The sequence below is a fragment of the Delphinus delphis genome, chromosome 13 (assembly GCF_949987515.2).
Source record: "Delphinus delphis chromosome 13, mDelDel1.2, whole genome shotgun sequence".
NCBI lineage: Eukaryota > Metazoa > Chordata > Mammalia > Artiodactyla > Delphinidae > Delphinus > Delphinus delphis.
The window spans coordinates 16,383,837-16,400,389 of NC_082695.1; the positions used below are offsets into that span (position 1 = coordinate 16,383,837).

At 51.4% G+C, this 16,553-nt stretch overlaps 1 protein-coding gene across 3 annotated transcripts in view; it reads right to left on the reverse strand.

Annotated features, from left to right (window-relative positions):
* Window positions 1–14,693, reverse strand: part of PXN (paxillin) — a 45,034-nt gene extending 30,341 nt beyond the window's left edge. For all 3 annotated transcript variants that reach the window (XM_060028181.1, XM_060028180.1, XM_060028179.1), the window contains exon 1: window positions 14,546–14,693. In XM_060028181.1, the coding sequence (XP_059884164.1) occupies window positions 14,546–14,558 (13 nt within the window). In that variant the 5' untranslated portion in view covers window positions 14,559–14,693. The remainder of the gene's footprint in view (window positions 1–14,545) is intronic.
* Window positions 14,694–16,553: the final 1,860 nt, after the last annotated feature.

Here is a 16,553-nt window from a genome sequence, read left to right on the forward strand (position 1 = left end):
TTCAAAGGGTTGTTGTGAGGAAAAAAAATACATGGTAACGCAAGTCAGGCACTTAGATCTGTGCCCGGCACAGGGTAAATGTTATATTAATGCTGGCAACTGGTATCCCAATTATGTAAATACATATGCATTGAAGAGATTATACAGAAATGTATAAAAACAGTTACTGTGGTTATCTCTGGACGATTATCTCCCTGAGTTTTCATTATTTCCTTCTTTGTGCATCTCTGTACTTTTTGAGTTTTCTGCAATGAATGTGTATAACACTGATAATCAGTATTAAAGAAAAGTTAAATATTAAAAGGAACATGAATATAATTAGTCCTTTTCATAGGCATTTACAACAACATAGTAAAATAAACTTTAAAAACAATGAGGAAAACTACTATACATAAAATAGATAAGCACAAGGATTTACTGTGTAGCACAGGGAATTATACCCAAAATCTTGTAATAACCTATATTGGAATATAATCTGCAAAAGAAACCCCAAAGAACAAAAAACTGAATCACTATGCTGTACACCTGAAACTAACACAATATTGTAAATAAACTTGAATTAAAAAAAGAGAGGAAAGGAATTCCCTGGTGTTCCAGTGGTTAAGACCCCATGCTCCCAATGCAGGGGGCCCAGGTTTGATCCCTGGTCAGGGAACTAGATCCCACATACCACATCTAAGAGCCCACATGCCACAACTAAAGATCTCAAATGCCACAACTAAAGAACCAAGTGCTGCAACTAAAGAACCAAGTGCTGCAACTAAGGAAACAGCATGCCACAACTAAAGAACCCACATGCCCCTGTGAAGATCCCAAATGCTACACGGAAGATCCCGCACATGGCAACAAAGATCCCACATGCCGCAACTAAGACCCGGCGCAGCCAAATAAATAAATTAATTAATTAATTTTAAAAAAAAAGAGAGAAAAATAAACAATGAAGGGATATAAACGTAAAAGATTTGAAAACAGGTATTCAGATAAATACTTGAATGAGAATGTTCATAGCAGCACTATTCACAATAGCCAAATTCTGGAAATAACCCAAATGTCCATCAACAAATGAATGGGTAAACAAAATGTGGTCTATCTATACAATGGAATATTATTCAGCCATAAAAAGGGATGAAGTACCGATACATGCTACGACATGAATGAACCTCAAAAACATTATGCTAAGTGAAATAAGCCAATCACAAAAGGCCAAGTATGGGGCTTCCCTGGTGGTGCAGTGGTTGAGAGTCCGCCTGCCGGGGACATGGGTTCGTGCCCTGGTCCGGGAAGATCCCACATGCCATGGAGCGGCTGGGCCCGTGAGCCATGGCCACTGAGCCTGTGCATCCGGAGCCTGTGCTCCGCGACGGGAGAGGCCACAACAGTGAGAGGCCCGCGTACCACAAAAAAAAACCAAAAAACAAAAACTCTACACAAAAGGCCAGGTATTGTATCATTCCACTTATACGAAATGTCCAAAATAGGCAAATCCATCGAGACAGAAAGCAGATTAGTAGCTGCCAGGGATTATGGGGAGGGAGTAAAGGGAAGTGACTGCTTAACGGATACAGGGACTCCTTTGGTGGTGATGAAAATGATCCGAACTAGACAGAAGTGATGGTTGCACAAATTGTGAATGTCCTAAATGCCACTGAATTGTATGCTTTAGAGTGGCTAATTTTATGTTATGTGAATTTCATCTTAGTTTAAAAAAAGTGAAGGGTATGTATATCACATGCATGCTTATGTATTTACAAATGTGTAGAAGATGAGTGAGTAAGATACACGGCAAACTGTTAACTACAGTTACCCCTGGTGGGGGAAGGAAGGAAGGACTTTCACTCTGTACCTTTTTCTTTTTTGTTTTTACAATAGGTATGTATCTTCTTTGACATAAAAACTTTTACAAAGTAAGTAACAATACTGGATACAAAATGGCATGAGATGGGCTTCCCTGGTGGCGCAGTGGTTGAAAGTCTGCCTGCAGATGCAGGGGACACGGGTTCGTGCCCTGGTCCAGGAAGATCCCACATGCCGCGGAGCGGCTGGGCCCGTGAGCCATGGCTGCTGAGCCTGCGCGCCCGGAGGCTGTGCTCCGCAATGGGAGAGGCCACAACAGTGAGAGGCCCCGCGTACCGCAAAAACAAAAACAAAAACAAAAAAATGGCATGAGAAAGGTCTCTAGAAGAAAACAAGGCTTGAGGATACACTGTGGCAAGTGCGTGGTTCTAGAAATGAAGAAAACTAGGAAGCCGGATATTCCCAAGAAGGGCTAGAAAGAGGGAAAAAAGCACAGGCTTGTTCTGCTATGAAGTGTCCCAGGCAAGTACTTTCTCCTCAGAGGGTCTCAGTTTGTCCCTCTGTAAAACAGGTGGGTTGAACCTCATAAGTGATTTTCAAATGATTTTACATTTTTAATTTCAAGTTTTTGAAAAACCACAAAACCCCTTTTGCAATTGCAGTCTTCAGTGGAAGCCCAATATATAAACAGATATGAAGTGAGCAGCTCTGACTGAAGAGGTGATCGGCAGAGACCCCAACCACAGGAGTGGGTGACATCCTAAGGCCCCTTCCACTCTAAGAAAGACTGAAGTCCAGAACCACAGAGAAGGGAGGGCTGACTGGTCACACGCAACAGAACATTTGGAGGAAAAATCTCACAGGCAGTAGAAGCAGGGAGAAGAGAATGGGCAGAGCCGGGATGAAGCCCAAGCCAGTGACGAGGAAAGGAGCTGCTACCGGCAATGCCATCAACAGCCAGCAACCAGCAAGCCCAGGGTCCCCCGGGGCAGATGAGCTGTGACACCCCTGGCCCCATGCCTCTGTCCAAGATCAGGCAGATAATAGCTGTCTCCAGGTCAGAATTCCTGCTGCACTAAGGGTGAAAACAGGATGTTTTGGAACAGATAATCACAAGTGACCACAGGAAGCATGACAACCACCTCCAGGTGACACTCCTCTTCTTCCCCAGCTTGTTTCTGGCGTGGCTGCCTCAGCAGACCAGGCAAAAAGACTTCCAGTGCGGCTCTCCAAAGACAGAGAAGAGGCGGGAATTCTTGGAAATTTTAGGACAGGGCAGAAGAGACCATCTGAGGGGTTCAGACAGGGAGGAAACAAGGCCACCGAGCTATCTCAACAGCTCCCTCACCCCAAAGATGCAGCTAGGCTGACGCTCCTAAGGACGGTGAGGAAACCACACATCCACTTGTGAGGACATAGGACTTTCCAAGATGGGCAGCATGTAACCAAGCGAGCCCAGGAGGGAACCAGGTCAGGTCTCCGACGAGGCACGAGTGTAGTGTGCCAGGCGCCGTGTCCGCTCCTTCGTCCCCGCCCCAGAGGAGCCAGCCCCATGCGGCTCTCCTGCAGCTCACCAGTGATGAGAACCCACCCCAGTCGGTCAGCAGAGTCTGGAGGGAGTCCACGGGGCAAATGGTAAATCCGGAGGAAACCAAGTGCAGGCTGTGGGACACTCCCATTTCCACCCAAGGAAGAGGAATATTCCTGGAAACAGAGAGCAAGGAAAAGCCTGGCCACGACTCTCTGAACCACTTCAAACCTGAATGGGGTCTGGGACTGACCCAACAGATCGGCTGCCCCTAAATGGGTACAGAGGCAGACAGGGGGCAGCCTAGGTACTGGGTCCACTCAGCTGACAAAAGCCACAGTTCACGGCCCAGAAAACCAAACTCTCCCTTGTTCTACTGCTACTAGGAACCTCACTGGCCTAGACCCATCCTGGGAGGTTTTGTAGATGTCACAGACCATCCTTTACAGCTTGCCTTGGCCAGAGGAAGGCCTGCGAGTTCTGGGAGAAGCCCTGCACTGATCCAAGAGCAGCTCTCTGGCCACTCTCAAATTTTAGTCTTAGATGAGCAATCAGTATAAACCAAGCCACCAAACAACGTCCTCCTCCACCGCTTCCTCCTCAAAGCCACGGAAGAGGCTCAGGGGAAGCGAGATGTCACACAATCAAAATCCAACTTAACACCACCAGCACCAGAACATGACTATTTCACCTGCAGAGCAGAGCCCCAAACACTCGTCCTCACCCCACAGGGACACGAAGGGTCCCAAATCACATTCTCCGGGGAGCTAACAGAGCTCAGAATCCTCCCCCAGGCCCAGCTAAATGGCCATCCAGGTACGTGTGCTCTAAATGCCCGCCACCAAGGCCACAGCAGACACAGGCAGCAGAGTTGTCAGGTGGAAAGGTGACAGAGAAAGCCAACCCCCCCCCCCAGAGCAATGTCTAGATTATTCCAGGGAATAATAATGATAATCGTTACCGTTTATTGAGTACTTTATAGCATTTCAGGAAATGCGCCTGTTTCACAGATGAGGGGGCTGAGGCTCAGGGTATAAGGTGACCTGTCAAGGTCACACAGTTGGCAAGTGGCAGCACGGATACAGACCCAGGAGAGGAGGGGCTGATAGGCGAGCCTGTGTTCTTTCTGTGGCACTACGCTGCCTCCCCACCTGCCTGGAACCCAGAGGGGTTCTGGCTCAGATTCTCCAATGGAGGAAGTAGTTTGCTGGAGGTTCAGCATCATGATGGGTGTCTGCAGTTCATACTCATTTAATCATCAGCCACCTTCAAATATTTATTAAGCAACTGCAGAGAAAACCAAGCCATACTCGGAGGTTAGAGACACTTGAACAGCAGGTAAGATCCCTGTCTTCAATGGGCTTACAGGGCAGAGGGGGAGACAAAAGGAAAAAAGCCCAGTGTACACAGATCTGTGAAGTTACAGTGAAGTGGGAGGGTCAAGAGGTTGGCTAGTTTTAACCGGAAAAAAAACCTTCTGAAGAAGGTGACTGCAGCTGAGACCTTAAGGGCTGAGAGTGAAAGGAGACGGACAGGTCAGGAGGCTATTTTCTGCAACATGGACAAGGGTCCAGACTTCGGGCAGAGCTAAGTGCTTGGAGTGGTCAGAAGTCAAATCTAACTCAGAGAATGCAGTTCAAGAAGCCCCCTAGACTTGGCAACTGTGTGTTTGCCGTAAATGCAGGGCAGAAAGAAAGCATTTTTACAACCTTCCAAAGTGGGCCCGCTGCAGGCAACAGAGAGGGCCGATGCAAGGGCGGGAGCTGTCGAATTCAACAAACCAGTGCCATGAAGGATGGGCGTCCAGTGTAGCTGACTCTGATTTTTCGAAAGAAATAACATACGGATATTTGGGTGCAATCTCCTGATACTTTAAATACTGGCAACTAATTCGGAAGTTTTGTTTTGTTTTTTTTGTTTTTTGGGGTTTTTTTGTGGTACGTGGGCCTCTCACTGCTGTGGCCTCTCCTGTTGCAGAGCACAGGCTCTGGACGCGCAGGCTCAGCGGCCATGGCTCACGGCCCCAGCCGCTCCACGGCATGTGGGATCTTCCCAGACCGGGACACAAACCCGTGTCCCCTGCATCGGCAGGCGGACTCTCAACCACTGCACCACCAGGGAAGCCCCGGAATATTTTTAAATACCACGCAGGCCAAGTAACACGGGTCTGCAGGCCAAATCCAACCTGCAAATTCCCATCTCTGCATTAACGTTTCCAACATGAAGAACGAAAAAGAGAAGGGGGTTGGGCACTCAAAGACCTAAGATCAAGTTTTTACTACATTATCTGTGGTGACACTGGGTGTGACCCTTTCCTCTATGTGCCCTGAGCTGCAGTTTAGCTTCCTCATCTGTAAAATGGAGGAAGCTACCACATACTCCAAAGGGCTGTTGTCAGAATCACGAACAATGACGAAGCATATGAACATGTTTCCTAAACCTTAAAATGTTGCAGAAATGGGGCTTCCCTGGTGGCGCAGTGGTTAAGAATCCCCCTGCCAATGCAGGGACACAGGTTTGAGCCGCGGTCCAGGAAGATCCCACATGCTGCGGAGCAACTAAGCCCGCGAGCCACAACTACTGAGCCTGTGCTCTAGAGCCTGCGAGCCACAACTACTGAGCCTGTGTGCCACAACTACTGAAGCCCGTGAGCCTAGAGCCCATGCTCCGCATAGAGAAAAGCCACCACAATGAGAAGTCTGCACACCGCAATGAAGAGTAGCCCCTGTTCACCTCAACTAGAGAAAGCCCGGCACAGCAATGAAGACCCAATGTAGCCGAAAATAAATAAATAAAATAAATAAATTTTAAACTGTTGCAGAAATGGTTTAACACAGGCCAAGAGAAGGGAAGGGGCAATAACAGAGAGAGCAGACAACAAATGAGGCTGTGAAGAGAGAGTGAGAAGGAAATGAGCTGGGTCTTTGCTGGCGTGCAGACCGGAAGAATCTGGACAATAGAATCCACGTCAGGGGTGGAAATATAAATTTAGGAGTTGCCAACACACCAGTGATAAAAGAGGTCACGCAAGTAGATAAATTTACCTGGGTACCTAGGAGAGAAACAGGGAGCCCAGAAAAAACCTTTGGGAAAATGCAATGTTGCGCCCCACAAAGGGATCAGAGAAGGAGGAGGGGAAGGAAGCAGGGGGTTCTGCGGAGAAGCAGGTTTTAAGGAAGGGAGGGGAAATATGGCTGCTACAGACTGAGATGCATTCTTAGCAAAAAAGAAAACGTGGAAGAACGGCCCAGGCTGCATTCAAAACAGAAAAAGGAGCAGGCTAAAGAAGTCAGCAGGGGCAGACGGGGTGGAAAGGAAACCAGAAGGAAAGGGGATCCAGGTGTATCTGCGGATGGGTCACATTAGACCACGGATGTCGACACTGATGGGAGATGCTGGCGGGGTAAGGGGGGGCGCGCGGGGAGTTACAGGAGGTGTTGAGGTGGAAAAAAGGGGACACAGCAAATAGCAGACCGTCCTGGAGGGTCTGTCTGCTGTGTGCTGAGCGCTCCCACGTCCACATCACGAGGCCTCCTGACAACGAGGGAGGCAGCAGCTCCAGGCTCAGTTCACAGCCCACTTGCAGCAGGGTCTTTCTGTTGTTGCAAGAGGCCTGAGTGTCCATGGCTCATTCAAAAAGGCTCCCAGACTGGCGTCCAGGAGAGTCGAGCCGAGCCGTCTGAGGATCCTTGCGCTGAACCGAGAGGAGATCCCCGGAGGCCTCTGCCTACCTTACTCATGCTAGCTCACCCTGGGTTCCACTCTTTCAAACGGCTGCAAGTGTGTGACTCGTTCTCTCCAACAAGAAAACAGAACAGAACATGGCTGTTTCTGCCAAGAGAGTTCTGAATAAGCTGCATTCCATTTCATTAAAACAATTACCTGAGTCCCAGCCAAGAATTACATAAAGCTTCCTCCGAGCACCACCCCTCCCCACCCCCACCCCCATAAAGCACACATCATCCTGCTCCTCAAACAGGCAGTCAGGCTGGACACGGCTCTGAGACCTCCCTAGGACGACCCCATGATCATGACCCAGCGTCCAGCCTCTGTATCCTTGCTTGCTGGCAGACAGAAGTGAAGCTCACAGAAAACCCTCGGGCGAAGCACTCCCCTTACGAGGGCCGACTGGCTGCCCAAAATGCTTCTAGTAGGCACCAGGGCCCTCAAAGCCAAGGGGGCCACTGGTGCCGGAACCCAGCTATTTCTCCCAAACAGATGGGAGGCCTGGTGGACAGGATTTGAGTCTGCACAAACCAAGACAAGAGAGACCTGGGAGTGGGGATTCCAGTAGAGGGAGCCTCAAGTCTGGAGAACTGGACAGCCAGCGGAGCTGCCAGCAAGAGCCTAGGGCCACTCCGGCCTCCACTGCCCACAGGCTAATGGTGTTCCTTTGGCCACAGATAGGAGGTTCGTGATGTGAAGCGAATGGCATTTCGTCCCCTCCCCCAGTCTCCAGCTGCCCAGAGGCTGCTCTCTGCCTTTTGTAAAGCATTGCTCTGCATCCCACCCAGGCAACCCCTTCCAAACTCCAACCAGAGCCCATCCCTTGCCCTGACACTGGTCCGGTTAACATCACCATACCCAAAATAACTCCAGAGGCTCCCTCCACACCAGGGAAGCTCACTGTCTCTGCCTGGCCCTGTCCTTTTTTCTGCATGGGTCACCACATGCCCCCAACCCCAGCTGAGAGTCACCAGTCACCACCATCCCAGAACCACTTGGCTCCTGTCTCTGCCCACCCAGGGAGGCCGAGAGTCACTCAGGTCAACCACAGGTAGTCACTTATGAGCACCCCTGACCGAAAAACTCCAAGCCCACTATGGAAAAGCAAGGTTTTCTTACTTTTTTCCCAGCTTTTTACCATGAAAATGTCTAAACATACAGAGAAGTTGAAAGGCCATTGCAATGAGCACCCATATACCCTCTACCTAGATTCAGTCACAGTTAATGTTTTTGCCACTTTTTTGTACACACTTGTACAAATTCTCTCTCCTTCTCTCTCTCGACATATATACACAGTATATACACATATACCCCTTTTTTTTTTTTTACTACATCATTTAAAACTAAGTTGCAGACATCATGATATTTCACTCCCAAATACTTTCACATGCACCTAAGTAACAATGTTCTCCCGTAAAACCACAATACCACAATCACACAAGAAATAAGCATTAAAAGGCCATCTTTAAGGGAAAATTTGGCCACTGGGGCTCTGCTGGGCCTGGCCAACCACATATTCTGCCTGTCACTGGCCTAGCATCCAAGGCCTCCCTAGAGAGGCCAGCCCTGGGCCCCACTGGTTAGGCAATCAATCCATTAGTTGGAAGACTTATCTGGATGTGAATGGACGCTTGAGGCCGGATGTGTGACTCCAACTGAAAAGGCAACGTGGACCTGGGAGGCCGTGGTGGCTCCAGGCCTATCCCAGGTCAGGAGACCATCTCTGGACAGCCCGCCCCCCCTTTATTTTTTGGCCGCACTGCCCAGCATGTGGGATCCTGATTCCGTGACCAGCAATCGAACCCAGGCCCCCTGCAGTGGAAGCGCAGAGTCCCAACCAATGGACCGCCAGGGAACTCCCCTGGATACCCCTATGAATCTGCTGGTTTGTCAAGATTTCTGGGAAAATTCAACTTCCTAATGCTTTCTCTCCCTCTCTCCCTCCCACAGGACATCCTCAATTCTCCACCTCAAAAGATTCCTAGGACTTCCTCTTCTGGAAATGGGCTGGCTCCCAATGGCAGCCATGTGCAAACACCTGAACAAAGAAAGGAGAGTGTATGGGGTGGGGGGCACAGAGGGCTCTGATTCCAACCACAAGGAGTGAAAAGGGAGCTCAGAACCCGCCCCAGGTGCTCCGCAGCAGCTGTGCTGTAAGCTCTCAACCCTGTCTTGAGGCTAACAGGTGACTGAAGAGGTAACAGGTAAGAGAGGAATGAGGTCCTCCACTGAGCAGGAGACACTGCCACAAGTGCCCAGCATCCCATCCTCAGCATGGCATCCCCAAGAAAGAACAAATGAGAGGGAAGAAGTCACAGAGAACAGGAAAAAGACAGATGTGAGACACTGAACAGAGAATGTGTGTGTGGGAAGGGGCAGAGAAGATTTTTAGCATCCTAGAAATGGAAAGCCATCAAACCAACAGGCAACCCAAGGGCTTCCCAGGTGGCACAGTGGTTAAGAATCCACCTGCCAATGCAGGGGACACGGGTTCGAGCCCTGGTCTGGTAAGATCCCACATGCCGTGGAGCAACTAAGCCCGTGCGCCACAACTACTGAGTCTGCGCTCTAGAGCCCGTAAGCCACAACTACTGAGCCCGTGTGCCACAACTACTGAAGCCCACGTGCCTGGAGCCCATGCTCCGCAACAAGAGAAGCCACCACAATGAGAGGCCCTCGCACCGCAACAAAGAGTGGCTCCCACTTGCCGCAACTAGAGAAAGCCTGTGTGCAGCAACGAAGGCCCAACGCAGCCAAAAATAAATAAATAAATAAAATTTATATAAAAAAAAAAAAGAATCCGCCTGCCAGTGCAGGGGACACGGGTTCAAGCCCTGGTCTGGGAAGATCCCACATGCCGCAGAGCAACTAGGCCCGTGCGCCACAACTACTGAGCCTGCGCTCTGGAGCCCACGAGCCACAACTACTGAGCCCATGCGCTGCAACTACTGAAGCCCACGCACCTACAGCCCGTGCTCCGCGACAAGAGAGGCCACTGCAATGAGAAGCCTGCGCACCACAACGAAAAGTAGCCCCCGCTCACCATAACTAGAGAAAGCCCGCGTGCAGCAACGAAGACCCAATGCAGCCAAAAATAAAAATAAATAAAGTTTTTAAAAAAACAGGCAACTGAGATCGATCCAGTATCATGAACAGACATGTAAAAACGGTTACAAGCCCAATCTGCATTTAAATCCCAGCTCTGCCACTCACTAGTTATAGAACTTGGGCAAGTGGGCACACCCTTTCTGTGCCTCCATTTTACCATCTGTAAAATGGGTAGTAGTAATAATAACGGAACCTGCACCTCATAGGGCCAACATGATTCAATGAAACAATGTATGTAAGGTACCCAGCACAGGGCCTGCACATAGTAAGTGCTCAATAAACATTACAGTAAGAGTTCTGCAAACACTGTAAAAAAGAAAAAGTGTTCTACGGATGGCTGTTATTATTAATGAAGGCACTGAGACCAGGACAACCCAGTGGAGGGCTGGAACGAGAGTGAAGCTGGGAGGAAGTTTTTTCAACATCTCTGGCCTTGGAACAAGGTAAAGGCCTAAGGGAAGCTTTGGAGAGTTGGCACACTCAGGAATAATGAATAAACGGGGGAGGAGGGCTGGTCAGCACATCCACAGTTAATCTGGCCTTCCACTGGCCAATGCACAGCCACCCCTGGGCAAACTGGAAGAAAAGAATACTGAGATGTTCCCTCGGGGGACTTCAAACCCACAACGGCAGGGCTCTGGCCCCCAGCGGCCTGAACATTTCCACACTAAGCTATGGCTGCCCAGCAGAAAGGGCACCTGCTTAAGAATCCAGCACTCCAGGGTCTGAATTCCAGCTCTGCACCTCACTAGCACACAGCCCCGGAGAAGATCTGGCCCTGATGCAGAGCCCCACTAGGAACTCACCATCACCCCACGGACCGCGCCTGTCACAGGCCCAGCAGCTGGGTGCCCTGACCCTAGCCTAACACACAGAGGCACCACAGATGGGTGAGCCCAAAGTCCAGACTTTCCATGGAACAGAGAGGCTCCGTAGCCCAGAATGCCCCAGGCAACTCCCCTGCTCCCCAGTACTCCCCCCAAGGACAATGAGGCACTGTGTTCCAGAGGGTCAAGACTGCTGAGAAGCTGCACGAAGACAGGTCCAGATTCCAGCAGCAACTGGGCATTGCCAACAGCTGGCTATTCCCCCTGCAAGGGATGGGAAAGGCAAAGCTATCAAGGCCTGAACCAGACCACCCTTTGCCACCACGACCATATGGGACGGCCCCCAGGGCAGAAATGTAAAAGGTACCTAGCAATTACTCAGGAGGTCCCATGGCTCATCCCCCTGGTTAATTACCGAGCATTTACTACCTTATTATGATGAAGATGACCAAATCTGGAATTGGATCAATCTGGGTTACAATCCCAGCGCCCCCCACTGAATTTCCCTGACTCAGATTTCTGCATCTGTAAAGCGGAGATTAAACACCTCCCTCTCGGAATGGCTGGGAAGATACCAAGGAATGCTGAGTAGGATGCCTGGCTCCCATCAAGCGCACGTGATCATTATTAGCCCCCAGCTGTGGTCACTGCCCCTACCCCCACCCCAAAGTGCACTAGACACGTGAAGGAGGGGAGAGAGAGGAGTCAGGTCCGAAAACATAATCAGAGTGCATCTCAGTGTTATGAGAACTCTGTCCAGGACACTCCAGCCAGAACTCGAACAGGGAGAACTCCCAGCCAAACCAGCGTCTAAACAGTAATGAGAAAAGCCACCAGCAGCCACCCCGCAGCACAAAGCAGAGAGAACACACACGGAAGGGCAGGACATGCTGTGTTTATGTTTTTCTGCCCAGAGAGCTATAAATTTGTAACTTATTAAACAACACACGGTGAGTTTGTCACTAACAGCTCCAGGAAGGGGAGAGTTCCCCAATTTTTTTTAAGACCAAAAAAAGTCACAGCAGAGACTCTGACCCCTCTAGACTTGCTACATGTCAAACGCCCCTGTTTCAGGGACCAAGAGGCTCACAGCTGAGAGCACTCTCAGGAGAAAAATAAAAACAAGAGGCCTGGCCTATGTGTCCAGCCTAACTAGGAAAACAGCTGACGGGCAGGGTGCTGAGCAGCCATCCAGACAGCTGATGGGGCCTGAGCCTGAGCGCAGAGGCAAATTCCTCTCTCCTCCTGCACAGCCCATTCCTCCCACCCCAGGCTCCGCTCAGCCAGGCGTGGCTGGCCCCCTGGGAGCTTAGGCCAAGGAAGCTGGGCAGCCCAGATTCAGACAACTGAGGAGCCTATGGTGGAAAGCAGCAGAAGTTACAAGTGGCAGCCATACCCCACTGCGACCCCTCCTCAAGCAGAAAGGCCTCGGGGTACACAGAGCTGCAGACCTAGGAGCTAGGGATTAGGCTTATAGCCATGATTTTGTCATTCTGTGGCTGTGCAGCCCTCGGCAAGTGAATCAACCTTTCTCAGCCTCAGTTTTCTCAATTTGTAAAAGACAGGTAGTAATGATAGCAGTGGCCCTAAGGGGTTCTCAAAAAGGGCTGCTGTGAGGACAAGATGAGTTGAGGTACGGGGAAGTACTCCTCGAACAGCAAATTTAAATTCCTACAATCCACTCTGCCAGGGCACTCTCTTTCCTTTCAGAGACGAACTCAGTTTCCTGGCCCTAAATGGAAGACTGTCAGAGGACAGGAATTCCGGGCTTCAACTGCGAACTCTAAAAAGCCTTTCTCAGTCCTTCAAACAGCAAGGGGACTGTCTAGAAGCAACAGAACCCCCATCAGCATTTCAGAAACAGTAACTCTGTTCGCAAATTCCCGCTGGGAAAGCATTGAGACTTTCAGATTCTGATTGAAAAAATATCCCCCCAGACTCCTTTCAGCTCAGTTATTTTTATGTGAAAAAAAAAAAAATACCTGCCTGAAAGCCATGCCAACCTTGAGTGTGTTGGAAAAATGGGTGCCAAGCCAGACCCAAAGGCCGAACTATGCTTGGCAACCATCTCACTCTGCAAAACAGGCAGGACCGGACACCATACCCAGCTCCAGGATCTCGGGGCCAGTGGGGTGGGGAGGCACCCTGATCCCAAAAGGAAGCCTCCGGGAAGCAGTCAAGTCCCAATCCTCCTCCCTGTCCCCTTGGAAATTCAGTGCCTACAAATAGCCAGTCTTAATTTAGTGCCCTGTGTGCTCAGGGGAGGCCCATCAGTCCTGTCTGATGAATCCACCCCTCAGAGCCTGAGACAGAGAAAGCATCAGCGGTCACACAAGCCACCCACAGTCCATAGAGGGAAGACAAGGCTCCTACAGAGAAGAAACTTTTCCCCCCTCCTCAACTCCCCGGCTCAGAGGCCCTCCAGCTACAGGCGTGAAGGGGAGGGAGGGAGAGTGAATCCTCCCACTCCGGAGTTCACACCACTCAAGGCATTCCTAGAACCCTGGCACCAAGCTCCCTGGGTTTAGTGTCTGGTTCCAGGAGATACTTTCCCCTTCCCTAACACCAGATCAAGACTGGACTGAGAAGAGTAATTTGGGAGCTCCACTAACAACAAAAACAGTAAAACTCTGTTCTGGGCATCTTAACTTCCTTACCTGCGTGGCTTCCCGCAAGTTATGCTGCGGTGGGGGTGGAGGGAACGTTACCAGCCTGGACAAGTTCAAAGATGGCCATACCTTGGGGCCCACTTCCCACCTCATTCCTCTGGCATTTCACCAGAGTCTGTCTCCCCAGCTTACTCTTCTAGGACGAGGCTGATCTGTGATATAAAAGGGGAGGGGCTGGTCCACAGAGTGGCCAGGGCAGTCAGTGAAATGGACTGGGGGGATCAGTGGGACAGGAGGGAAACTTGTCTTTGTGGCAGCTCAGAAGCTCATCAGAGGCTGTGTCATCAGAGGCTTATCTCTAACTTGTGAATCTGACCTGTAAAATGAAAGGCGTCGGCTCGGTGGGGCTACCCCTGAAGTGGGGATGTCTGCCTGTGAAGGGGTGGTCCTCGAGGGGGTGGGAGCGGATCCTGGAATTGAGGGCCCAGCCTGTGAGATTAGGCAGCTGATCCCCAAGTTGGGTGTTCTATCTATGCGACCGGGGTGAGGGAAAGGTCTGTGAAGTGAGGGTCCCACAGCTGGGGAGGTGGTCAGGTCCGGGCAGTGGGGGCCCGTCCCTGAGGCGGACGGGGCGGGTCCTTGACATGGGTCCCTGAAGAGGGTCCCTGAAGCTGCTCTGGGAGATGGGGGTGGCACCCCGAGGTCGAGGGTCCGGAGGTGGGGCTGTCCTCGAAGCGAGGGGGTGGCAGCTGTGAGGACGGTGCGGGGCTGGCCTTGGCCTGGGACTCAGGCCCAGCGCGGGATCCCGGCCCCGCAGAGCCCCGGCCGGCCGAAACCAGAGCCGGGACCCGGGCCGCCGCGGGTGGGATTCCGCCTGCCGCTCGCTCGCGCCCGCACCGGCCCGGGGCCGCGCACCCCTCGCTGCCTACTCTCTCGGCCTCCCGCTCACTCACCGAGGTCGTCCATGGCGGGGCCGCGGGCGCCGGAGGCCGGCTCAGCGTCGCGCTCGCTGCCCGTCCCGGGGCCGCTCGTCACCGCCGCGCAACTTTTCCGCCGCGAGCCTCGGCCCGGAACGGAACGCGCCGCTGCCGCGCGCGCCCGCGCCCGCCGCGCGTCCCGCCCCCAGCCGCCCCCGCGAGCACGCGCGCCCCGCCCCCGCCGCGCGCTCCGCCCGTGGTCGCCCCCGCGAGGCTGCTGGACCCGCCCCGTGAGCACGCTAGACCCGCCCCCGCCGCCGGCCCACGAGAGCGCGCGCAGCCTGGACGGTGGGCGCCGCTGGGCGAGGCGGCAGCGCCGCCTTGTGGCCGAGCTGGCAGGTGGGACGCTGCCAGGCCTTCAGGCCCTCTGTCAGTCTTTCTCTGTCTGAGAGTCACATGCCTGACTGGCTAACAGATCCATCTTCCTGTCTTGACATCTCACAATCCATCAGTCACTCATTCATCACATGTCTGTCCACTGGAGAGTCAGATTTATCCGTCTGTCTATCTCCCAGTAAGTCGCCTCCCAAGGGGACTCTAAATCAGTACCAGGCGAAGTGAGGAACATTTGGAGGACCTTTCCTCGGGGCGCCCTCTGGATCGATGGCAGTGAAGCTCGCAGCCCAGGCTTTGGGGCCAGATTCAATATTTTCGAGGTTATATATCCTTTAATCTTCCACATATCCATCCTCTATAGACGGAGATTTTTCCGAAACTCTGCATGGAGCAGAAAGGACCCCACCTTAGACAGTAAAGGAAAAGTTACAGGGAAGTTACACCCAGCGCTGGGCATAGTTTCCTGAAACACCCCACTGCCATCCCAGACTCCAGAGGGGTTTTGCTCCCACAGAGTCAGAAATCGGGTAATAGGGGCTTCCCTGGTGGCACAGTGGTTAAGAATCCACCTGCCAATGCAGGGGACACGGGTTCAAGCCCTGTCCAGGAAGTCCCACATGCCGCAGAGCAACTAAGCCCATGTACCGCAACTACTGAGCATGCGCTCTAGAACCCATGAGCCACAACTACTGAAGCCTGTGCACCTAGAGCCTGTGCTCCACAACGAAGAGTAGCCCCCACTGGCCGCAACTAGAGAAAGGCCACGCGCAGCAACAAAGACCCAACACAGCCAAAAAAGAAAAAAGAAAAGTTCCCCTTCCCACAGAAATCCAGCCCTCAAGACCCTCTGTGTCGGGTTAGGTCCTCCAGGAAGCAGATGTTGAGATAGAGTTGGAGGAATGCCTGTGAGAGAGAAAGAGGAAGAGGCAGGACTGGCAAGGAGAAACTTGGATATGACAAAGATAAGCCAACTCAATTGAGAGCCCTGGAACAAAATTTCATTAGAGGAGTCCCCAGTGGGCAGAAATGTCCAGGCCCCAATTCCCCCACCATGTTCAGCCATCAGCTGGGGATGCCCATGAAGTGTGTGGCCTTGTCCTGAAGGCCCTGCATCTGGAAGCTGTCATTTCTCAAGCTGGATGACAAGCTCTTTTTTGAAGGCAGAACCAAGTGGCTCTCCTCTGTGGATGTCACATTCTCCTCCATTAAAATTCAAGAGCTAAGACTGCTTCCCAGCTAGGCAGTCTATTACATGCCCTTCCAACACCTTCCATCTACTTCTGTGTTGTAGGCACTTCTCTCTGCTGTAATTTACATTTAGTGGTACGATTGTTTGATAAATGTCTCTCTCCCTTTCAGACTAAAAGTGCACAAGGGCAGAAACCATGTCCATTTTTGCTCATATCTGTACTTAGTCTGTGTGTTTCATGTAGTAAGCACTCAATATATATTTGCTGAATGGCTGGCAGATGTTGTGCTTGACACTTGGAACAAAGCAAATTGTAGTCCCTTTCCTCAGAAAGTTCACAGTTTAATGGAAGATTAAGATAGTGAGATCACCCATTCATTCACTCAATGATGAGATATTTATTGGCACTCCCTTCGAACAGGTCCTGTGTTGGGGCTGGTGATACAACGATGAATAAGA